The 26,043-nt window shown below is 36.4% G+C and overlaps 1 protein-coding gene across 1 annotated transcript in view; it reads left to right on the top strand.

Moving 5' to 3' along the window:
• Positions 1–25,511, top strand: part of LIN28B (lin-28 homolog B) — a 125,397-nt gene extending 99,886 nt beyond the window's left edge. The window contains exon 4 of the mRNA XM_015137022.3: positions 20,582–25,511. Coding sequence (XP_014992508.1) covers positions 20,582–20,945 — 364 coding nt within the window. The 3' untranslated portion in view covers positions 20,946–25,511. The remainder of the gene's footprint in view (positions 1–20,581) is intronic.
• Positions 25,512–26,043: the final 532 nt, after the last annotated feature.

Here is a 26,043-nt window from a genome sequence, read left to right as displayed (position 1 = left end):
GCTGCTGTGTTTTGAAGGGTCTCAAGCTGTACTCATGCAACCTGGTCTTTAATTAAGAATGAGGGAAAGGTACAGGATTTGTACAGATCTCTTCTCTCCAGTATCCTGTCCCATGAATTCCAACTGCTTTAGAAGCTCTGAGCTGAAATTTATGCCTTTATGGCTCACTGAGATCACTGCTGTGCTTGCGTTTCATTGTCTTCTTGCCCCTTAGTCCCAAAAGTCTACCCAGGCAGAAAGCTAGGGCAAACATCTGGGCTTACTTTGAGTGTTTCCCTTCTATCAAGCACTACAGTTTTTTTACTACCTATTGTCCTGTCCAGTGACAATAAACAGTTGCCTCACATCTTTCCCAGTGTTAAAGCTGTAGACTGCAGAAGAGTAAGTCTAAGTCTATCATATTCAGAAGCCCACTGAACCTATACACAGTATTCATAACTTTTTTGTAATACAGAGATAAAATATCTGTACTGTAAAAACTACATGTAGAAATTTATTTTTGGGTTGCAAGTTGTTTTACAGCCTGACTGTGGTACCATTTCCAGAGATAATTTATTTATTACCTCTTGTATTAGTTTTTGTTTTCCAGTCCATCAGCTATTCCCCATCACCTATTAAAGGATCTGGTCTCTAAAGTCTTTTTATATGCGTGACACTGAATTTATGTCTCAGCATGAGGTTGAATTAAAATAGATGTGGTATGTTTTCTGCTACACATCATCACTATCATCTGCCATCTGACAGCATAGGAAATTATTTGGCTCCTACACTTATACCTAACATGTAGCTCATTTGAAGAGTGTTATATTTCTCATTTTTGCAGTGTTGAGTGTTTAATTTGCCGTGACATGTTATGCTGCTTCAATCAAGGTGATTTTTCTTCCTCTTTCTATATATGTATATTACTCAGGATAATTTTTATCTTGGTATACCCATGTACCTCTTCTTTCATTTTCTTTTACTTGTATAGAATGGCTTAAAGTCAATTTATTTATCATAGATAAGTACAAGCGTTGTTATTTTACTGTATTCTTGTGTAGTTTTACCACTACATTTTAAAATTGAAGTATGTATTGGTTTACTATAAATTACTTTTTTCTATATATTATGGTTAAGGAATATAGATAGTTTAAATTATATGTATATAGAGATTACTTTAAATTTATTTCAGTATAAGAATAGGGGCATTACAAAAATATTTATTATAAAAAGGAAATATTGACCTAGTAGTGTTAAGAAGTGTTGCTTTAAACAAATTAAAACATACTTATTTTATAGTCTGAATCTGAGCAATTCAATATCTGAACACTTTGGATCTCATTGTACTGGCTGTAGCTCATGGTCCCTTATTTATTTAATTATTTTGTCTTCTATGATTTTTTTAACCAGAAATTCATATTTCTTGAACTTGTGTCTACAGGAATTTTTTGACTCCTGGCTTGAAAGTGCATTTTCTCTGAGGCGGGTATGTGTTTATTTTATCATGTGCCTAGAGGTACTTGTACCAACTGGGAACCATTTAAAAAGAAATTCTCAGCTTGAGTTGTAGCCCCACATGAGCTGCAACACCGTATAGCATCTGGCTGGTGATATCAGTTCTCAAGGGGGAGATCGTTTTCTCTTCCTCCCACCACATAGTTGGGAGCAGAAAAGTTATCTTGCCTTTTCCCGTCTTTGAGGTAACTACTTTTCATTGATCTTTACATTTGAGTATAATATTGGGTGGAGGTTCCAGCTTTCTGTGGGACAGGATCTCCTGTTAGACTCCTAATTCTGGACAGATCTTAGGCTTTGTTTTCTAACTCCTCTGCTGCATCATCCAATTTACAAGGGGAAAGCTTCAGATTGTTGCTAGTGTTTTGTAGATGTCTCCAGAATGAGAGGCTATTTCAGTGCTCCACTTACCTCCCTAGTTTTCTGCTTTCACTTTGTTTTTGGCTTCTGAGCATCACTGACTTTTCAGTGCCATCAGCAAAGCAGTTCAAAGGATGCTTTAGAAATGTTTTTTCCAGCATTTAGTTGTTTTTAAGTGGTATGGTTGTTCAGAGTATTTTATATGCTACTTTGAAGGAAATGAAGTGTATTTTTGTATGTAATGTAATTATGTTATATATAATGTAATTTTAATGTGTGGCTGTTGCTTTTTAAAATTTGCGCTTTTCCTCCTGTGGATATTTTAAAAGTATTTGTGCCATTTTTCTTTCTCTTTTTGTGAATTGCCTGTTCATGTCCATTGTCTGTTTTTCTGTTGGACTCTGGTGATTTTCAAAAGAATATATAGTACATGGTTTTGGAAAGGGCTGCTTTTCTGAGGAAATGAGTCCCCTAGGAAGATCTGTTTCCTAAGATATGCTTGTCTGACTTTGAGGAAGTTTGATACTGGCGCTATGGTTTAATTTTAGTTCCTTAATTCTTTTGTATTCATTTTATGTTCTATCTGTGGCCTCTTACTATCTCCTACTTGCTAAATCCAGCAGCCTATTTTAATACCTCATCTTGTTTGATCTATTAGCTACTTTCTCGAATGCGAAACTGTGTATATATATATTTTTTTAAACTAGGGAAGTATCTCTTTTCTTGTCTTCCTTCTACTTTTCTGACTGTTCCTTCTTAGAACTTCTAACTGGTTGCTCCACCTGAAAGTTATTAAATAGTGGATTTCCTGAAAGCTTTGGCTGCAGTTATTGTTTCCTCTTCACATTTTGCTAGGTGATCTCTGAGCTTTAGCTACTGTGTGTTCTTTCAGTGATGTCTCCCAAGTCTGTGACTTCAACCTTAGCATCTCTCTTCAAGTTTCAGACTCGCTGTGTCTCCAGAGATGCACATCCACATGTGGTTAACTTGTAGTTTTTCCATTACTATTTTATTGAAAAATCCTTATAGTGGTAATTGAAGCTAAGTAAGACTTGACAAAAAAATTGATTAGATGAAGGGAGATTGAACTGTGTGGTAGTTTTGCCCAGAAGATGAAGCTTCTGCCATAGAGTTAGTTACATTATAGCTCAGTGGGTGCCTGTTACAATGAAATATTACTAAAATGTATGACAATACTATTTGGTCCAAAAAGTATAGCAGATAGGAATTCATGTTTTTATTGCATTTGACACTAATTATTTTGCATTTCTTCCACTTTAATGATGCTGCCCTTTAGTATTAAATATTATTTTTTCATCCTTACATTCCAGCATCTTATAATATTTTCCCTTTTCATTCTCTGTATTCTAATGTTACTCTATTTCTTTTTGCCCAGGCTGGGGTGCGATGGCGCAATCTCAGCTCACCGCAACCTCTACCTCCCCAGTTCAAGTGATTCTCCTGCCTCAGCCTCCTGAGTAGCTGGGATCACAGACATGCACCACTACAGCTGGCTAATTTTGTATTTTTAGTAGAGACGGGGCTTCTCCATGTTAGTCAGGCTGGTCTCCAACTCCCGACCTCAGGTGATCCACCTGCCTCGGCCTCCCAGAGTGCTGGGATTACAGACGTGAGCCACTGTGCCTGGCCTTTTACTCTTATTTTTTAATAATACAAGGTGAAGATGACTGATTTGCTAATTCGTTTTTTTTGTTTCTTTGTTGAGATAGGGTCTCGCTTTTTTGCCCAGGCTGGAGTGCAGTGGCGTGATCATGGCTCACTGCAGCCTCAACCTACTGGGCTCAAGCGATCTGCCCACCTCTGCCTCCCAAAGTTGTTGAGATTATAAGAGTGAGCCACTGTGCTTGACCTATAATTAAGTTTTTGTTTGTTCGTTTCATTTATATTGTCCACAGTAATATAAATATGGTCACAGTGGTTGGTGACTGAGTGGTACAAGTAGACTGATAGATGCACCTGGAGTATCAGTTACCGTGACTGATCTGTGACATGCCTTGAAGGCTAGAGATCAAGAATCTACTCCCAAATAGACAGAAAGCTGAGATGACTTCATGGTTTAGGAGAGTTAACTTCCAGTAAGCATGATGTTTTAAAGTCCAGAATATAGTGACTTTTTCAATAGTGCCTTTTCCATTTCTTTGAACCAACCAGGCATTATACCAGTAAACACTGTGAATGCAGTGATAAATGTAGAACTTATTGGAAGAGATTTGGAAACTAGGAGTGGGTCTAAATAAACTGGAAGAGATGAGCTGAGTTTGAGATTACAAGGAAACATAAAAGTGGGAATAATTTGTGAGTGATCAGACTAAAGAAAGTAGTTTGTATATAGGAAGTTGATTAATTTTTCAAAAGGGAGTTGGTAGACAAATGTAAGTCTAGATTTTGGTGACTCTCGAAAGGTACTGAGAACAAGATAGGAAAATAGTATCAGTAAGGTAGAAAGAAAACTAATTTAATGTTCTGAAAACCAGATGAAAGAATAGTCCCTAGAATATAGGAATAGTCGGCAAATTCCCAGTACTTAAAACTGTACTATACAAAGATAGTCTATCATTTTCTTTATCTGCAACTTTTGTGATAGAATTTATATAAACTAAGTTGCCCTGCAATTTGATTTTTAGGGACTCCAAGGGATAAAGCAGAAAAATATTAAATATTTAGACATTGAACTACATAGAGGAAGAAATGCATGGCATCTGCAACAAAGCAAATTAATTTACTAATATCTCATCAAAATGGAAGAGTAGGAGATGGTCAAGAAAATCCCAGTAGACAAGCAATGGAAAATAGAAATTAATTATAGAGCATTCATAAGATATACATATATAGTATCATTGTTGGGCTATTTAGTTTGATCTCTGTAGGATTCTTGTAAAGAGAAAAATATTTTAAGCTGCTTCTGTTATTTTTGCTCTCGCTCCCCCCACCCCACCCCCCAGTTCATGAGGGCTTCAATTCGTCTACCATGAATTGTCTTACCACTAGTAGAGAAATTTCACCTACCATTTATATACGAAGCGTTATAGTTGACAAAACATTTTAAAATATGTATCTCATTTAAGACCAACAGCAACCAAATGAAGTAAGTGGAAATTATGTTCATCTTTAAAAATGAATTCTTGAAGTATGAAGCTTACTTATAGATGAGGAAACCCAGAGAGATTAGGTGATTTTATCATGGACCACCACCTGAGTTACAGGCTGAAATCCTGGATTCCCTTTTATATTAGATTTGAGGTCATGAACAATGTGTACATAAACTTTGAAACTTAGGGTTTTTTTCCTACTGTAAGATCAAAGTTTAAAAAATGTTAAATTGTAAAATATATTTAATATTCTGCTTAGTAGTCTTTGTTTCCATTTTCTTTTCCAAGCCAGCCAACTTGCCTTCCTAAACATGTCCTCTGCTTTTCTACCTTGGTGTCATACTCAGGCCATTTATTTGCCTGGCATATTTTCTTTCCCATCTCTGCATCTGTTTAAACCTTACTTGTTTTAATTTTTATTTTAATGTAATTATTTATTTTAGACAGGAATCTTTTCTTAAATGGTACTGCTCCTTGCGAAGCAGGGCTGACTCCCAGGCAGGGCTCTCAGAGTCAGCCTAAACCTTACTCATTTTAAAGTAACTTTTAAGTACTATGTTGCAGCCAGGCCAACTCTTTTACAAAGTCATCCCTCTCACTCTCAGTAATTATACTTTTGTTATTGTTCTGTTCTGTTTTGTTTTGTTTTTGATTATGTCATTTTTGGAAAAGACGTAACACTTTCTATCTTACAGCATTTAACAAAGTCTACATTTATTAGCTATTGCTATACAGGAAGAACAGTCATCAGCAACAGTTACCATTTGAACCAATGGACTGTTTAAAATATATTTTTAAGTGATATTACAAATAATTTACAAATATGTAAATCAAAGCCTGCTTTAAAAACTGCATTGGAAATTAGCAAGAATTTAACAAACTCAAATTTTTCTTGCATGTGTTTCTGGTATGAAGATACTCATTTTCATAATGGGTGATTTCCGTTGAATGCAAGTAATTGTGCATGGATGACCCTGGAACATACCTATTTTGTAAATACTGATTCAGTTTTCAAATACATTTCTAAGAGGTTCCAGCTTATTGCTCCTGGTGGTTCTTGCATTTACATCCTCAAAATGAAATACTTTTGAAAGTTTTCATGGCTCGTAATTTTGTTAGAAGGTGGTCATTTTCTTTAGCCGATGATAGCAAAACATTTTCATTTTTAGACATTGATTAGAATGATATATTCAATTGATTTTTTCATTTCTATGCTATTTCCTTTCAGTCAGTGCCTTAAGCATTTGTCCACTTATGAGCCATATTTCTTATGTACAGTTTCTTATGTAAATTTCTTAGTACAAACCTCATAAAAGATAAAATACTGTCACGTGTTCTTTTAGTAAAAATTTTTGTCCAAAAATATTGCATGATGACATCCTGTGGAATGACTGACTGGGTAGCAGATTTCCTTTTTGTCCTTAGAAATAATATTGTTTACTCATTGATTTAGTGAATATTTATTTGTTTGTCTTATAGAAAGGCTCATACTCTGAGATTTAATTTATACAATTTTATCATTATCATTAGAGTCTAGAGTACTGCTAGCTATCTTTTTGTATTTATGTTCTTATTCATCTTCTCTCTGCTATTATGGACAGAAATGAAAATTTCTGAATTCTCAGCTGCGTTCAATGTAAGGTTAAAAAGAAAAAGATTATAAAAAACACTGTCCCAATGTCTTTGGTACATTCTTGGAACATCAGGCAATACTTTAAGCAAAGCTGAGAAGGGTGGATCACTTGAGGTCAGGAGTTACAAGACCAGCCTGGCCAACATGGTAAAACCCCATCTCTACTAAAAATACAACAATTAGCTGGGCATGGTGGCGCATGCCTGTAATCCCAGCTACTCGAGAAGCTGAGGCATGAGGATTGCTTGAACCCGGGAGGCGGAGGTTGCAGTGAGCCGAGATCGCACCACTGCACTCCCGCCTGGGCGACAGAGCAAGACTCCATCTCAAAATAAAAGTAAGAAAAGTAAAGTAAAGGATAGTAAAATAGCGATGATTTATTTCTCTATTGTATCATCACTTGCCGGGCACAGTGGCACATGTCTACTTGAAAGGATCATTTGAGGCCAGGTGTTTGAGGCCGCACTGTGCTACAGTCACGCCTATGAATAACCCCTGCAATCCAATCTGGGCAACATAGTCAGACTCAGTCTTTAAAAAAATTTTTTTTCCAAATAATATTTTCCAATATGTCTTATTAAATATAATAGTTATAATAATAATTATATTCTAATTATTTTATCTTTTTGTGTAGTTGGAAATAAGTCCCAATACTATAAAAGGTCAAAATGTTTCAGGATATAGGAAAAACAAAATCACTGAGAAGAAACAAAAAAACTAAAATTGGGTCCAGTAACTCAGTGTTAAAGCTAGTTGGTGATCTAGAAGTCTTTGTGTCTAAAAGTGCTTGTAAATGTTTATTGCATCTCATGTAGTGGCTCTGTGGTGCATATTTACTGTATGTTAAAGGATAATTTTTTTAAAATGCAGCATTATGATTTTTATGCAAATATCAGATGAACAAGTGTTAAAGAATTTATTTAACTCAGTTCAGTAAGAGAACCAAATGTTGTAACTTGTTCAAAGGAGAATCAAAGAACAGACATATTTGTAGATCAGGTATTGACATGAATATGCAAATGAAACCCAAACTGGCTTCTTCCACAGTGGGCAAGGGAAATCAATTGACTCTCCACCCTCCAGGATAGAATTTGCCCCTCTGTAGAGAAAAATGATGTTGTATTTCTGTCAGTCATGGAAAGAGCTGTAAAATAACCCTCTTAGAATCTGAATCAGATAATCCAGAAGCTGGGTTCCAGATGTTTTCCACTGAAGCACAGCTTTCCCCCACACATATATTGCATTCATTCAAATTACATGTCAAACACATAAAGAGAACTTTACATTCAGAGTGATAAATAACACTGCCATTTGTAGCTATCGTATTTTCAAATGTTTATTTTCTGAAATAAATATAGTTTTTGAATAAAAGGCTCAAGTATTGCCCAAGCAAATTTACCTCCTTTTTATCACACCAGTCAGGATATCATTCAATATTTTTTAAAGAAAAATCTAGAAAAAAAAAACTCAGTGGCTTTGTTTCTCTTGTTCCACTAAGAGAATAAGCCAAGTTCTTCATGAAAAGTTCCTCCAGCCAAATCTAGAGGGTGACCAAAGGAGATGAAAACTCATCATTCAAATACTTAAGGAACTGTACTCATAACAAAGCTATTTTTTGGCTTACAGAATATGTGCAAATAAATCTGTTAACATGTAGAATCTAGCCCTAATGATTAGAAGTTATTAAGAGTATTTGGACTTTTATAAACAATCTGTTCTATCCGGGAATTCAACTGCTCTTCCCATACTTACCTTCAAATTTTACCTCCACCAGTGGCTATGTATTCACAGGGTCACAGCCTTGAAATGTTCAAATAGGAAGATAAGATCCCTTAAGGGATCTGTGATCAGAGAAAAGATCTGTAGGGCTGTCTTAGCAGCTTGACCATCAGGCTTTAGTCATAGAAAGATTATGACATGAAGGGCACCCTCAATCAGCAAGGAGGAGGAAAGGAAGTAGCCATGAAGCAAAGAACATTGTCTTGAGCTCTAATTTTTAAAGTAAGACCTACACAAGATAATATCACAGTTTACAGAGGTTATCTGAACATGGTAGCAATTTTCCTTGTTTAATTTTTACTTACGTACGTGGTAAACAATTGAAGAACTGCTGATTCTTGACAAAAGGCAATATGTAGTCTGTCACTAGAAGACCAATTGGACTGGAGGCAGAAATGGACAGAGGTCGTTTACTTCTCATTTATACTTCATCATTTTCCTCAGCGGTAGCTGGTGCTGGAATGGGAGATCAAACTTATCGATCATTAGAAGCCTTTCCTTTCTGACTTGAGCAAAATGGTTTTAACTCCTTCTGATTGCTGTGTAGCTGTAGAGACAGGTGATGGCTTGGGACAGTCTTCTTTTGACTCTCGCACATGAATTCGTACTGAGAACACATTTTGGTTAAATCATACCAGGCACTGTGTTCTAAGACCACTGGCCCTCTATAAATACTTTTAATGCTATTAATATAAACATTGTCAAAATGGACAGATTATTAATATTTCTTACTAATTCAATAATGTAGTAATAATTCAGGGGGCTGGGGGTATTCTGCCTCACAGCTGTAATCCCAGCACTTTGGAAGGTCAAGGTAGGTGGATCACTTGAGCTGAGCCTAGAAGTTCGAGACCAGCCTAGTCAACATAGTGAGACCTCGTCTCTACTAAAAATACAAAAATTAGCCAAGGCATGGTGGCACACACCTCTAGTCCCAGCTACTTGGGAGGCTAAGGCAAGAGGATCACTTGAGCCGAGGAGCTCTAGGCTGTAGTGAGCTGTGATGGTGCCATTGCACTCCAGTCTGGGTGATAGAGCAAGACCCTGTCTCAAAAAATAATTAGGTAGTAAGTAGGAAGTGCTAGTAGTTAGTAGTAAGTGCTAGTAATTCAGTAGTAAGTCAGTCATACAGCAACAGAGAGGTGTTTTAACATTCTGTCTTCATAAAAACTGAGATTCTACCAGCATTATTAGTTGCATCAAAGGTAACTCAGTCATAGATAACTTCAAAGTTTTGAGTAACCCAGAAGATATTTACTTTGCTAAAATTAGGGTAACATCTTTTAATCTAGCGCCCTTTTGCCCCTGGCTTGCAAACAACCAGTATAAATTTGAAGCTGTTATCTAATCTTCTATGTACAGTACATCAGTCATGCCAACAAAATTGATTCTTAACTTCTATACGTCTTTCTTTCCTTTGGAATTTCTCATGTTCTCTGTTCCTTCTGTGTTTTAATGGAGAAGTGTATGTGATAAAATGTGTGCTAGCCACTATTTTGTAGTCCTTATTTTGTATACCTAAGGTATTTTTAATATGGTATTAAAATTCTTGTATATATTGTTCGGACATTTACATCTACTTCTCTAGATAACAAATTATTGCCTCACTTATCAGGTAACCATGATGAAATTCTTCTTTTAAAATTTCTTGTGCTCTGGTCAAATGGCCTAATAGTAAAGACATTTTATATATATATATGAATAAAATAATATTCATATATATATGAATAAAAGGCTCAACATTTATATACACACACATACACACACACGAAAGATACAACTTTAGAATGACTTACAAAATAATGTTATATTAATAGATAAAAAGAATGCTGGCTACAGAACCAAAGCCTAAAAGAAATCATGCAATGAGAAGAAAAAACGTTTATGGCCGGGCGCGGTGGCTCAAGCCTGTAATCCCAGCACTTTGGGAGGCCGAGACGGGCGGATCACGAGGTCAGGAGATCGAGACCATCCTGGCTAATATGGTGAAACCCCGTCTCTACTAAAAATACAAAAAACTAGCCGGGCGAGGTGGTGGGCGCCTGTAGTCCCAGCTACTCGGGAGGCTGAGGCAGGAGAATGGCGTAAACCCGGGAGGCGGAGCTTGCAGTGAGCTGAGATCCGGCCACTGCACTCCAGCCTGGGCGACAAAGCGAGACTCCGTCTCAAAAAAATAAATAAATAAATAAATAAATAAATAAATAAAAAGAAAAAACGTTTATAAGAGTTGACACAAAGCTCTAGTGGAATTGTATTTCTTCAGGCTGAGCTGATGCTTATTTACAGCAGATGTCACACCTCTTACACTGTGAATTTGAAATAGTCTGGTGAAAAAAGCAAGCAGCCCTGGTGGTTTAAGTTTTCGGCAAGGCTGCTATAATAAATGAACAGACATTTCCAGACTGCATATTATAATCTGATTCTTCCATCTAAGCAAGCAGCTAATTTTAACCATTTCAAGATAAGTTAAACATTGAACGTCTTCCCTTCCTTTCATAATTGATAGTAGTACTAACCTTTTAAAACACTTTAACTTAAAGGTCAGTAAGACCAAATAGAGTCGATAAACTGACCTTGCTTCCAACAAGGATGAATGTAAACCTGCAGTTAGGATAGTTACAACACTACAGCAGCAAAAATGCATGTGGCTTTTATTTATTTGTGTATATGTGTGTGTGTTACTCCTGAACTGGACACTCCTTCTTAGTTATCTTGGGTTCTGAAAGCAGCACTGGCCGAGTGCCCACTGCGTATGAGATTGGGTCCTATTTCGTAACAAACTGCTTTTACTCCCAGGAAATTGGAAAGCATGAAGTTATCTGTGTTTGAGTACATCTTTCTCTCTCTCTCTTTTTTCTAAACTTTTCCATTAGCCAGAACAGATTATCTGTCTGAGATGTTGTTTGTCATGTAAGAGAGAGATAACATTTCTATTTGAAATAAAGTTTTAACTTATGACCTAGAATTCATTATTATGCTCCTTCTCAAGTTATAGTGCAAAGTAGAAAACTTTCAACAAATGAATATTGTTTCATTGATTTGACACAGAATCTACCAAGTACTTTTAAACATAATGGAATGATATATAAAAATGTCTGGTTTATAACTATGCCTGATTGAAGTGCCCTTATATGAAAAATGCTGCCCTTTGCCCCCATGCCTCCAGTGATTTCTCTCCCCTTCCATGTCTTGTTTGCTTTTAAAACTGCTACATGTTTCATCCCCATTTCTCAGTGACCTGCACCACCACTCATTACATACCCATTCCCCACATTTTTCATCTTATCTTCATGTTTTTATAAGATGATGAAAGGTTTGTGAATAGAGCTCTTACTGTATTTTAGCTGGTTTTCAGTATACTTCGGTGCATTTTCACTGATGTTATGAGATAGTTGATGGCATTAATCAGAGAAAGTGTCCAAAAGCTAATAAACCTAAGGCAATCCAAAAACCAGTCAGGAGAAGATATTAAATGAGATAAAATGTGTAAATCTTAACCATCCAGCTAACTATTCACATACCTTTCATTGGCATCTAATACAAAGTTGTGCACATAGTAGATATTCTTCAGGTTTTTTTTTGTCCATTTGGTTTTCATTTGATTCTATGAAAATGATTAAATGAATATTATAAGCAGTTGAATCCACTAGCAGACAATGTATCTAGTTAATTTCTCATCATATAATCAGGTGATAAAAGAGGTTAGAACACTAGTTGATAAATTTTTTAAAAAATTAGTTTAGTTGATCTGCAATCTGAGCTTTAGGGGAGACATAGAATATTCATTTCTACTGCCAGCAGTTCAGAGTTTGAATTTACTTTGGTTCCATGTCACCACAGGCTGATCCCTGCTTGTTACGCTGAACAGTACTAGACAATACAGAGCCATCCAAACACACATGATTTGTTATGCAACAGAAAGAACCAAATGGCAATTATACTAACTGAATTTTGCTTTTTGTTTAATAATATTGAGCACCTACCCATAGGGTGGTCTGATTAAACAGGTTTAAATACTATCTTTTATGGACTTCCTTTTCTTTGGGTATAGAAAACAGAGTGAGCAGTAGTTATCTTATTAATGGCATTCTTTTAAGCACAATGTAGTTTAGACATTAGATAGGGTTTTAAAAAATTACATACCTAATCATTTTTATAAAAAACAGAGATCTTGTTATTATATTTATACTGACAAGAAAGTAATTTTCTATTTAAATGCCAACAGAGGCCGAACACAGTGGCTCACACCTGTAATCCCAGCACTTTGGGAGGCCGAGGCAGGCAGATCACTTGAGGCCAGGAGTTTGAGACCAGCCTGGCCAACATAGTGAAACCCTGACTCTACTAAAAATACAAAAAATTAGCTGGGTGTGGTGGTGCACACCTGTAATCCCAGCTACCCAGGAGGCTGAGGCATGAGAATCATTTGAACCTGGGAGGTGGAGGTTGCAGTGAGCCAAGATCGTGCCACTGCACTCCAGCCTGGGCAACAGAGTGAGACCCTATCTCAAAAAACAAAACAAACAAACAAAAAATCAGAATTTGGCCATGAGGAGAAATGTTTGCAAGAGCATGTCCATACTAAACAAATTTATATGCTGGTCAAAATTATTTTAGATGTAGGCAATAGAAGATGGAGAATTAAAAGAGTTATTATGGGAAATTAGTAATTGTTAATTGGTAATGATGGTGAAATTTAGGGAAAGTAGCTATTGATTAAGGAGCTGTAAATTGGCTAGGTGCAGTGGCTCGTGCCTCTAATCCCAGCACTTTGGAGAACCAAGGTGGGAGGATTACTTGGGCCCAGGACTTCAAGACCAGACTGGGTAACAAAGTGACAGCCCGTCTCTACAAAAAGAATTAAAAAAAAAAAATTAGCCAAGCATGTTGGCACGCACCTGTAGTCCCAGCTGCTGAGGGATGCTGAGCCCTGATTGTGGCACTGCAGTCCAGCCTGGGTAACAGAGCAAGACCCTGTCTCAAAAAAAAAAAAAAAAGAAAAAGCTGTAAGTTATCCATTTTGATGACACGAGTATACATCGAACCTGTTCTTGATTGATAAATTATAAATTGAACAGAGAAACTATATCTGAAGTTAAACTCAGTGGGTTTTTGCAGTGTGTACCTTCCAGGCATCAGTGATGGTAAAAGGTTGAGGAGCTTTTCTGCCATCACAACCAGAAATTTCAATGATCCATTCTCAATAAGGAAATAAGAGATATATACACACACTTCTTCCCTCCCTCACTTACTCCCTTCTTTCCTTCTCTTTCCCTTCCTCCTTCCCTCCTTCCATTCCTCCCCTCTTTTCCTTTCTGAGGCATGAGTGAGTAACCTGTTGAAAACTGTTTTGAGAGATGTATTCTCTTTTGAACCACATTCCTTGTAGTGGGAAATGTAGTGGTAAGATTGTCAGTGCAACACTTGTGTTTGTTAATAGCTGTAGTTCTCAAGTAGCTGCACATCACCATCTCCTGGGAAACTTAAAAAGTAGTTATGCTTAGGGCATCATCCTCAAAGATTCTGATTTAATTTGTCTAGAGTAGGACCCAGGCATTAGTATTTTTTGAAAGCTTCCAAAATGATTTTGAGTCACTGGTAGACAGACTCACTGTCAGATGACTAGCAATAATAATGAAGGTCAATTACAAAATGGCAATGGAGTTTTGTAATTATAATTGCTCTTTTTCTTTTTTAATTACATAAGTAATATAAGTTCTTTCTTGTTATTTAAAAAAGAAATTATACAAAAATTTACAGAGAAAAAGTGAAATGCCAGCAAGGCATGGTGGCTAATGCCTGTAATCCTAGCACATTGGGAGGCCAAAATGGGAGGGACTGCTTGAGCCCAGGAGTTAAGACACCAGCTCGGGCAACATGGCAAAACTCTATCTCTACCAATAAAACCACACACAGACACACACACACACACACACACACACACACACACACACACACACAGGTGGTGTACACCTGTAGTCTCAGCTGCTAGGGAGTCTGAGGTAGAGGATGATGGAGTCTGGGAGGTCCGGGCTGCAGTGAGCCGTTATCACACCACTGCATTCCAGCCTGGGCAACAGCTAGACCTTGTCTCAAAAAAAAAAATGAAATGCCCTTTCACTGTACTATTTTCCCTGGATGTAGCCACTCTTTGTCAGTTCACTGTCTTCCCTCCCAATGGTTTTTTCATTCATTCATTCATTCATTCATTCATTCATTCATTTGATGGAGTCTTGCCTTGTCACCCAGGCTGGAGTGCAGTGGTGTAATCTCGGCTCACTGCAACCTCCGCCTCCTGGGTTTAAGTGATTCTCCTGCCTCAGCTTCCCGAGTAGCTGGAATTATAGGCATGCACTACCATGCCTGGCTAAGTTTTGTGTTGTTAGTAGAGACGGAGTTTCACTGTGTTGGCCAGACTGGTCTCAATCTCCTGACCTTGTGATCAGGAATGCCCGCCTAGGCCTTCCAAAGTGCTGAGATTACAGGCATGAGCCACTGCACCTGGCCGGTTTTTACATGTGTTTGAAAATGCACACAATTACTTATAATCATGTCTAATGTCTTTGAAACAAATGTGATCATACTGTATTTACGTATTATGCCATGGTTCGCTTTTTTTACTTAACAGTTTGTCTTGGAGATCTTTCCATGTCAATACATATAAATTTACCTCAATTTTTAAAAAATTATTTCATTATTCTACTATCTGCAAATGTTTTTTGGTATTATGTGGCTTTGTTTTTTATTTTAACAAGTTTATAGCTTAATAATAACAATTGGTTATTGTTAGCATTGTTATTATAATTTAATTTTTCTAACTTTTTACCAGTATGGACAATGCTCTTATTAATATCTTAGTACCTGAATCACTGTGTTTATCAGTGAATATTCCTGTAGAGCAAATTCCTGGAGTGAGAGTTACTAGGTCAGATAGTATATGTATTAATATTTTCAAATATGCTGTCAAATTGTCCTCCAAGGGAGGCAGTCTCAATTTACATTCACTCCAACCAATAGAATCTGATTGCAATATTTCAGAGCCTAAGTAAATCATTCATACTGCAGTATGATTTAATGGGCTAACTAAAATTTCCATCTTCTCTCTTTTGACTGGAATTTTATTGAGTCAGTTTGATAGCACTGATCATATAGCATGTCAGCTTGAAATTCCAATTTACAATCTTAAACATATGATTAAAGAGAATAGAAAAAGTATTCACACATTTTTTAGACCAAGTTTTTCAACATGTAAAGTGTAGGAGAGATGAAAAGAAAATCCAGCCTTGGCAGTGAAAAAAATCTGGACTGGACTACTCCCAGTCTTTTGTTTTATAGATGGGATGCTCAAAGAAAGACGCTGACCTCCCCAGTAACAAAGTCTCAAGAAAAATCTACAATTCTGTGTGTGTGTGTGTGTGTGTATTAGTATTTTAAATTCCAGATCCTAGATATTTTAGACTTACATATAATAAAATTACATCAGTATTCTTGGGTATAGCATTTTTATATAATCAAAATGGAAGTGAAATTTAATTGTTTTCAATTAAAATTCCCTTCTAGGTAATCCCTAAATTTCTTCATCCATACAATTTAGATATTGTAGTTCCCAATTCATAAAGTTTGGGGGAGGATTAAATTATATAACACATTAAAAACCTTTAGCACAGTGTCTGGAATTTAGTAAGCTCTCAGTGAATTGAACCTGTTTATTATTTCTGTTATTACCATTTTAGTTACCTTAAAAGTATGTTAAAGTATGTTTATATAGAATATTTTGTTTTTAGCATGAATTAAGGTAAAAGAGGGGCATGATGCTGGCTTCTATATTCCTGAAGATCCAAATGAAAACTTTTCTGATGTTAAATGTGATCCAAATGAAAACTTTTCTGATGTTAAATGTGTATTTATTATCTAGGAAACGTTTTTTTCTTTTTTTGAGACGGAGTCTCGCTCTGTCGCCTGGGCTGGAGTGCAGTGGCTGGATCTCAGCTCACTGCAAGCTCCGCCTCCCAGGTTTACACCATTCTCCTGCCTCAGCCTCCCGTGTAGCTGGGACTACAGGCGCCCGCCACCTCGCCCAGCTAGTTTTTTGTATTTTTTTAATAGAGACAGGGTTTCACCATGTTAGCCAGGATAGTCTCGATCTCCTGACCTCGTGATCTGCCCGCTTTGGCCTCCCAAAGTGCTGTGATTACAGACGTGAGCCACCGCACCCGGTCTTAAAATCTTAAATTTTAAATCTTATTTTGATAGTGTCTCAAAAAAGTTGGCTTTGATTTGATTGTTATTTATCTTCTATCTTTAAATGTTCCTTAAATAAGAAATAATACTTGTAGAATGTGCTAGCTCATTAGAATATCAGTATTTATAAAATGATTTTATGAAGAACTTGATAACTTTCTAAGATTAAACTGAACATTTTTGTTTATTTTATCTTTGTTTGTTTGTTAAAACAGAGTCTAGCCCTGTTGCCCAGGCTGGAGTGCAGTGGAGCAATCTTGGCTCACTGCAACCTCTGCCTCTCTGGTTCAAGCAATTCTCCTGCCTCAGCCTCCTGAGTAGCTGGAACTACAGGTGTGCCCCGCCACGCCTGGCTAATTTTTTGTATTTTTAGTAGAGATGGGGTTTTGCCATGTGTGTGACCAGGCTGGTCTCAAACTCCTGACCTTAAGTGATCTGCCCGCCTCAGCCTCCCAAAAGTGCTGGGGTTACAGGTGTGAGCCACTGCGCCTGGCCTATTTTATCTTTACTTGTAATGCATGAGAAAATACCCTTTGTGCCATTGGTTCAGCATTTAATAAAGTACTTAACATGAATAATTTTATTTTTTATGTTGGACTATGGAAATATATAATAAAGTATGAGTATAATTTTCTTTGTATGGTCTTTTGCTTGTGTGAGACTATGTCCTTACATTTCTTAAGCATGTAGCTGAACATGGACACACATGCTATTTTTATGCTAACATCACAATGTAAAATTCATTCAGACTACAAAGGCAAACTGATGTGGAAAAGTATGGAGGGTGAACAAAGGGGACTAAAATCATGTATAGCTTGTATGGAAATCATGTATAGCTTGTATGGAGTATATAGTTGTGGTATGATTTGTGAGCTGCAACATAGCTGAACATTTCTATTTTGGTGTCAGTCCCTTGGGAAGGAAGGGGTTTCATAATGGAGAGTGATCTCTACTCTTAGTAAGAGTGATTGACATGGAATGATTAAATAGAAGAGAATATAAATACCACTCCTCCCCTTTTAAGGCTAAGCACATAGACACTAAATGCAAATCTTTTCAGTGTGGAAGACAGTCTGGCCTAATGATAGCACATATCAGAAAAGCCAAGGGGATGAATTAACTATGCAGATCAAAATGTAAGGAAACCAAAATTATATAGCATCCTTAAAAATAACTTTTATAGCCCATATCTAATGGTGAATGCACAGATAGAGGGTAATTGAAGATCGCAGTTGTGAAAGCAGAGTACTGACATCAGGCTCCTGGTCAGTGAGCAGGCAGAATGGCTCCCTGAATTGGATAGCGCAGTGCCCACCATGGTGACTGATAAAACCGATGTGTCCGCTGGAGAGCCAGCCTATTACTGAAGCCTTTAACCTCTTTTTTCTCTCTTTGAAAATGAGCTCCTGAGTGGAAGGTATCCTCAAGGAAGTGAATTTAATTCAAAAGAAGATACTTTATAGATGGGCAAATTTAATTTAAGAATTCACTTCTCTATTGTAGAGGAGAACTGTGTGGGAAAATATATTATTATAAGTAATGTGGTTATATCTTTCAAATATGTCATTTTTGAGTTGTTATTTTGAAAACCTGAATTTTAAGCATTAGTGAGTAATCTTGATTATTTAATCTTACACTCTCATAGAACATATGGCTGAAACTATTAAATCTGCTATATTATATTAAGATATGTAATTGTACAATGAATAATTTAACTACAACATGTGATTTCTTGTTTTTTTTTCCCCTTTTTGAAAATATGATTCAGTCTCTCCTAAGATAAATACTTGTTAATTGTTGCAAAGAATAAAAGCCCATCTTATCAATTCATTATTCTAAATTACATAAGGTAACATTGCTAACTGGAGAAGCAGGCAATAGTTACCCTAAGTTTTGCCAATTAAAAAATTCACCGTTTAATTTATCCCAGAAGATAAAATACTAAATATTCTATATATACTGCTTAGTAGGTTGTTAGTACATTAGTAGTTTGTCTTTTAAATATAAGGTAGTATAAATTATTGTTTGATGTTCTCACACACATACAAATATAAGTCATTATAATTCATTTTTTGTTGTCAGTCTGGACTTAAACCAATTTCCTCAGTTAACCCTTTTATTTTTTGTTTGTTTTTTGTTTTTCTTTTTTTTTATTTGGAGAGGGAGTCTCACTCTGTCACCAGGCTGGAGTGCAGTGGCACAATCTCGGCTCACTGCAACCTCCGCCTCCCAGGTTCAAGCAATTCTCCTGCCTCAGCCGCCCGAGTAGCTTGGGACTACAAGCGTGCGCCACCACGCCCAGCTAATTTTTGTATTTTTAGTAGAGTCAGGGTTTCACCATGTTGGCGAGAATGGTCTGGATCTCCTGACCTCGTAATCTGCCTCCCAATCTCGGTCTCCCAAAGTGCTGGGATTACAAGCGTGACCCACCGCCGCCCAGCCAGTTAACACATTTTATTATTTTTTAAAAACGTTATAACTTGTCCGGGTGCGGTGGCTCACACCTGTAATCCCAGCACTTTGGGAGGTAGAGGCAGGCGGATCACTTGAGGTCAGGAGTTCGAGACCAGCCTGGCTAAACATGGTGAAACCCTGTCTCTACCAAAAATACAAAAACTAGCCGGGCATGGTGGCACATGCCTGCAATCCTAGCTACTCCTGAGGCTGAGGCAGGAGAGTCACCCAAACCCAGGAGGCGGATGTTGCAGTGAACCAAGATCACTACACTCCAGCCTGGGCAACAGAATGAGATTGTATCTCAAAAAAAAAAAATAATAAATAAAAAAAAATTATAACCTGTTGTTCTTTGTGCTTCATAAATGAAATTTATGGAGTCATAAATGTATTTGGAAAATAAAATAGCTCTTAAAATATTTCATTTGGAGACAAGTCATTAAACAAATTCTATGTTTAACAATCAGATTTAAAACCTTTAGTAAATATAAATTTTTCTTAGTTTCTTCCACTTATGGTCTTTTGTTATTTTTAATATAAAATTTTAGAAGAAAATCTGATTGAAATTGAACAAATATACCTCTGAATAAATTTTCTTGCTTAGCTTTTCCTTGCCAAACTAAAAGCTGAACTTTCAGACATCTAATACAAAGCCATGTCTTCAATGTGCATTCACATATTATGGATGGATTTCCATTTATTTTAACTTAAAAGAGATCACCCTGAAAGAAAGCTAATTTCTTACAAAAGGAAAAGAAAGTAAACTTTTCTCATCATTGAACTAGCATGAACTTTTATTAATTCAATCTAAGTATTTAGAAACTTTCTTTTTTTAGCACTGTTCTGATTCAGACATTTACTCTATTGCTCTAAAATTGCTTGGTAATTTGCCAGATATCATCCTGACTTTCTGACTAAACTCTGACTTTCTTATATATCAAATTTCACTGCACTACTTAATTTTATACAAAGGAAAACATTTTTTTTCCAGTTTAGCTGGTTTCTACAGTCAAAATAATTAACATTCGAAGAAGTGTTAAACTCTTAAAATTTAATTTGGTCTAAAATTTTCCCAATTTCTGAGTGAATTGCCACTTTGTATCATGCCAACAGCTGTATTTCTACACTCTTGTTTTTAAAACTGGCTGGTTGTTTTTTGTTGAATATTCGCTGCCCTCTAGTGGGCTAAAATGGTTCTTTTAAAATGACCAGATAGTGTCAAATTTAAAGGAATCATTTCTATATGGAAGTGATTAAATATTCTTTCATGTTTTAATACTCTTGTTTTTCACTGTGTTTAGTTATGTCTCACACAACTAAGTTTTTAACCTCACGAGAACATTTTGGAGATAGTCTTTGAACCAACAGTGTAAACAATGATAAATACTTTTAAGAAGGCACATTAAAATAAGCTTGTCTCATTGATAGTTTGTGTGTCTTCACATTTTAAAATGTGTTTTTGGATACATGCTGCCTACTTCTAAGATGTTTTCATCTTTTTGCCTTGCAGATGCTACAACTGTGGTGGCCTTGATCATCATGCTAAGGAATGTAGTCTACCTCCTCAGCCAAAGAAGTGCCATTACTGTCAGAGCATCATGCACATGGTGGCAAACTGCCCACATAAAAATGTTGCACAGCCACCCGTGAGTTCTCAGGGAAGACAGGAAGCAGAATCCCAGCCATGCACTTCAACTCTCCCTCGAGAAGTGGGAGGCGGGCATGGCTGTACATCACCACCTCAGGAGGCTAGGGCAGAGATCTCAGAACGGTCAGGCAGGTCACCTCAAGAAGCTTCCTCCACAAAGTCATCTACAGCACCAGAAGAGCAAAGCAAAAAGGGGCCTTCAGTTCAAAAAAGGAAAAAGACATAACAGGTCTTCTTCATATGTTCTTTCCTTTTACCCTGTTGCAAAGTCTACCTCATGCAAGTATAGGGGAACAGTATTTCACAAGCAGTAGCTGACCTGGGATTTTAACTACTATTGGGGAACTGTGAATTTTTTAAACAGACAAATCACTCTAAGCAAATTACATTTGAGCAGGGTGTCATGTTTTATGTTAATTCAGAGAGTAAGATACTATGTCTGTCAATATGTGCATGTGTGAGAGGGAGAGAGCCTGAGTCTGTGTGTGTACATGAGAATTTTATATAGAAATGTACACATATATATAAAGAGCCTTTGTCTTTATATATTTGTGTATAGATCAAAGCACACACCCTCCCTCATGTAATTGGATATTTCCAAGAATTGAAAACCCATGTGAAGCATTATAGATAGTTTTAAATTTAACCCACTGGAGTTTTCTTGAAATACCACTTCTTTTATATTATATAAAAAATAAAAACATGACTGTTACTTTTTGTGTGAACCAAAGGATACTTCAGATCTCAGAGCTGCCAACTATGGGGTACTATAGGTTTTTAAGACATCCAGTTCTCCCGAATTTGGGATTGCCTCTTTTTCTTGAAATTTCTGGAGTGGTATTTTTCCCCCCTCTTTGAAGGCAGTACCTTAACTTCGTATGCCTCTGACTGCCATAAGCTTTTTTGATTCTGGGATACATAACTCCACAAAAGACAATGAATGTGTAATTTGTGCCGATATTTCACTGTTTTAAATTCTATGTTTGATTGTAAAATTAGAGCCTAGTAAGAGAAATGAAGGGGAGGATCATCTTAGTGACTTGTTTTCAGTAGTATTTTCATACCAGCTTCTTGTAACCTTTTCCATGATGTGAGGGTTGTAAGGGATTGTGTGGCAACAGCAGCTTCCCTTGGCTAAGTCAATCTTCTACCCATTGCTTAGAGCAGGTAGCCCTCCTTATTTACTGCTGAAGACCTTAGAGAACTCCAATTGTTTGACGTATATTTTTGGTGGCTGTTTTTTTTGTTCCTCCTGGAGAGTTATCTAACTTGTTTCTAAAACAAACAAGCAGCACAGAAATGAATGAAATACCAGGGTTGAGAATTAAAATTAAATGGATGTTCACAATTGCCCAATATATATGACCTGTGAATGATATGAAGAAAGGCAGTGTTCAGTGGCAGTTAACAAGAGTGACAAGCCTGGGGCAGAGGTACCAAACCTCTCCCACCAGAGAGCTGGAAGTATTTTATACAGTAACTTTGAACCTCTGGAAGTTACCTCCAATGCTTATTCTGAAGTAACCTATATGGTGGATGCAGGATGAACATTCAGTGCTAGGGAGAATCTTCTCAGGTTGGTTCTCAGAGTGATAAACTGGCTAGGGACCAGTTATAGTATTGGTCCCATTAGGTTTCGGTCATGGAAAAAAAATTATTTTGGGGTCATCCTGGCTCTAGATGTTATGGGCAAATTTCTGAAACATCTGCAAGAAGGTACCAGTTAATTATAGTGCTTAATATTGGGAATAATATTAAGCATTATAATTATAATGTATGGGCCTGTTGGTGTAAGCTCAGATAATTAAATAAAAATAGCATGACTCAAATGAGACATATTCTGCTGAACAGTTTCTACTTCCTCTCCCTCCTGTCCTGTCATGGGAGACGTATATAGTTACTGCTGTTTCAGCAAGCCACCATAAGAAGAAAAATGCCTCAGGTTGGGTTGCCAGTCCTTTACAACTCAGCTTGAATTTCACAACAGTGATTGTGAGAATCTGCGTGGTATACACTGAAATATCGGTGTGCTGTGATGCAAAGCTTACCTTTGACGATATTGAATGTGATATAGCTGTAGAGAAGTACTTCCTTGCCTTATGTGAGGATTTCAAGCTTATTTAAATTATGTAGACAAATCAAAGTGGCATTGCTTAATTTTTAGCAGGCATAATAAGCAAGTTAACAATAAAATGCAAAACATGATAAGCATTGCTCAATTTTTAGCAGGTATAATAAGCAGGTTAACAGTAAAAATGCAAAACATGATAGATAAGTCACTTTGAAAATTCAAACCAAAGTTCCTTCACCTTATGGAAATAGGAAATTATGGACTTGAAAATTGGACATTTCCTGTTTACAAAAAGAAATTTAGAGCTAAAATCATGGTAAAAAAATAGAAACACTTGAGAACTATGGTCTTTATGGGTGCAATTTGAAATCCTTTTCATCATCTTACCAGACTGAACTAAGAGCACATACCAAACCTATCTTATGGTTGAAAGTTGGGGTTTATTTTTTATATGAGAATATTATCACTATTACATAACATACTCAGGACAAAGAACTTTGCTCAGGGAACATACCATATAATATTTTTGGTGTTTCTTTACAGACTAGTCTACAGTCCTGCTTACTCAAAACAAACCAAATAACTTATACCTTTATATAAGTATTATGTACTGATGATAGTAACTACCTCTGAGTTTGACATAGATCAAAATTTTTGAATATCAGATATCAGTTATCCTATTTTTATTTCATTTGAAAACTCCTCTAAAGCAGATTCCCTCAACTCCGTGCATATGTGAATATCACTGATGTGAACACATTGTTCATTTACATAGGTAAAATATTCTGTTTACAGCAAAAGGCTACCTCATAGTTGATGCATAGCACACCTGTATGTATGCTGTTCCAGCCTGACAGGTGGCTGATAATTCTCTGGTACAGAACCTGTTTATCTGTATTATAAATAGCAATCCACAACTGCATGTTTCTGACAAACACTTGTGAATAATGAAGCATCTCGTTTTAGTTAGCAAAGTCTCCAAACATCTCCTTAAAATAATCATGTATTTAGTTTAAAGAATTATGGGCACTGTTCAACTTAAGAACTTAAGCAAAACAGAACACGGAAGCAGTCTTAGAAGCATCTCTTTGCCCAGAGGCGGAGGTCGGAAGGAGTAGCAGGGAGAGGGGTTGGTTTATGCAGGTATTTGTGCTAGGCAAAGAGTTTAAAAGATGCCAATGTCCTTCATTTACTGTCTGTGCTGCCCTGAAGCCAAGCGTCTTGCAGCATTATAGCCCCAGGCACATAACTAACTAGCACTGGCTTGCCAAGGAATGAACATGCAATGCCATTACTAGCTATTGAGGGTAAAGGGTCTGTGTGAAGCATCACTTTGCGGGGATTACTAATGGTGGGGCAGCAGGTCTGTGAATTCAGTTATCTCTTGACCTCACCCTTATGTCAACACAAATGTAATTCCTAAACAAGATGCAATTCCTAAACAAGATGCATTGCCAGTCTCTTAGCCCTGTAAGCTAATCATTTGCTACATGGCAGACTATAATGAAAACATTTTTATACTTGGATTTCTAGTCTTCACTAGAAGACCTTGGACGTATTTTTGCAGTTGAAAGATTTAGAAAGATTTTTACCTGCTTATAACTTGGAAGTTTAGCGTGCAATGTAAGAAAAAAGATCAAGAAATGTCATGTTATTAGCATCAGTCCACCTCCAATATTGCCAATATTATTTTTATTCTGGCTCAGTTTTATTTTGCACCAGGGCAGCCCCAAGTTACTGCTGGTTGTATTTAGTTTGTGAATAGGAGCCCATAAGTGTTAATAGACTTTGTAACATTCACTGTAAGATGAATTATACAGGACATGGGAAATCTCATTAAGTCTTAAAGTTAATTTAAATTAATTTATCTGTTTTCTCTAAGAAATGTTTATCATAAAATATATATGTGTATTTCCCCTTTGGTTATAAAATTTGGGAAAGTATGTACAAGTGCAGCTGCACTGACTTTAATTTTCTAGATGTCTTAATGAGATTTATTTGTTTTAGAGAAGAACATCTGTTAAAAGCATCAAACTCTGTCTTACATAGCTGTCAACAGCCTCTTTAAGATGTGGTGGTTGTATGATCTGTGTCATAATTGTTCAGTTAGAGTGAGAAGTTGACCTATGATTCATTTTTAAATTTTATATTTGGAACAAAGCTGCAAGTTATGGTAAAGTACTGTACTGTGAGAAAGTATTATGATATTTAATGCATCTGTGGCTTAACACTTGTGAGAGTTACCAGCTTGAAAATGATGGTGTTGACTACCTCTTGAATCACTTCCATCTATCAACCACTGGCACCTACCACCAAGCTGGCTTCAATTAGTATGTGTTTCTTTTTGGTATTAACAACTCTAACCATACTAGAGACCAAAGTGAACCCTGATTTTTATATGTCTTTAATAATGGTGTTTTATCTAGTGTTTTTAAATTATCCTGTGTAGTATTTAGATTACCTCATTGTCCATTTTGATTCATGCTGTTTACAAGTGAAAATAAAAACACTTGAACTGTATGTTTTTAAAAGATAAGGGGTAGATGTTTGGAATGCATTTCACTTGCGTGCAGTCATCTGGAGGGACTGAAGCACTGTTTGCCTTTCTGTACACTCTGGGTTTTATATTCTCATTTCATGCCTAATGTCGTATTCTGTCAATTATGGATATGCTGGCGTTTAAAAAAATTACTTGATTAAAAATAAAACATATAACATTGGCATTTATGATGGGTTTTGGAGATTTTTTATGATGTGTGTTCTTACTAAGTGAAAGGATAAAAGGCCATTTAGGCAGTGTTTTACATCAGTTGGAGCATAAGTTAAATGATATTAACATATCCTCAGTGGTGAGTATTAACATGGAACTTACTCCAACAATACAGATGCTGAATAAATGTAGTCTAAGTGAAGGAAGAAGGAAAGGTGGAAGCTGCCATCACTCAGAATTGTCCAGCAGAGATTGTGCAAGCTTGTGAATGAATAAAGGCACATACTTCACATGGTCAGGAAGAGTGGTTTGAAGCAAAATATTCAAAGCCTATTGAAGAAATCATTTTAGAATTTTTCTACAGGTTTTTTTCTAATAAAGAATTTGAAAAGAAAAAGGCAAATTATATCAGTACCAAATATCTAAAATGCGAATGTAGATTTATCAAACCATGAATGCAGTATTGATGTACTATAACAAACCATTTGGTAAAACTATTGAGTTCTATAAATTGGCCAGTTCCACAATCAAACTTATTTTCCT

This window comes from Macaca mulatta, chromosome 4, assembly GCF_049350105.2.
Source record: "Macaca mulatta isolate MMU2019108-1 chromosome 4, T2T-MMU8v2.0, whole genome shotgun sequence".
Lineage (NCBI taxonomy): Eukaryota > Metazoa > Chordata > Mammalia > Primates > Cercopithecidae > Macaca > Macaca mulatta.
The sequence above is the reverse complement of the archived record's forward strand: the minus strand, read 5'-3'. Positions and strand labels throughout refer to the sequence as shown.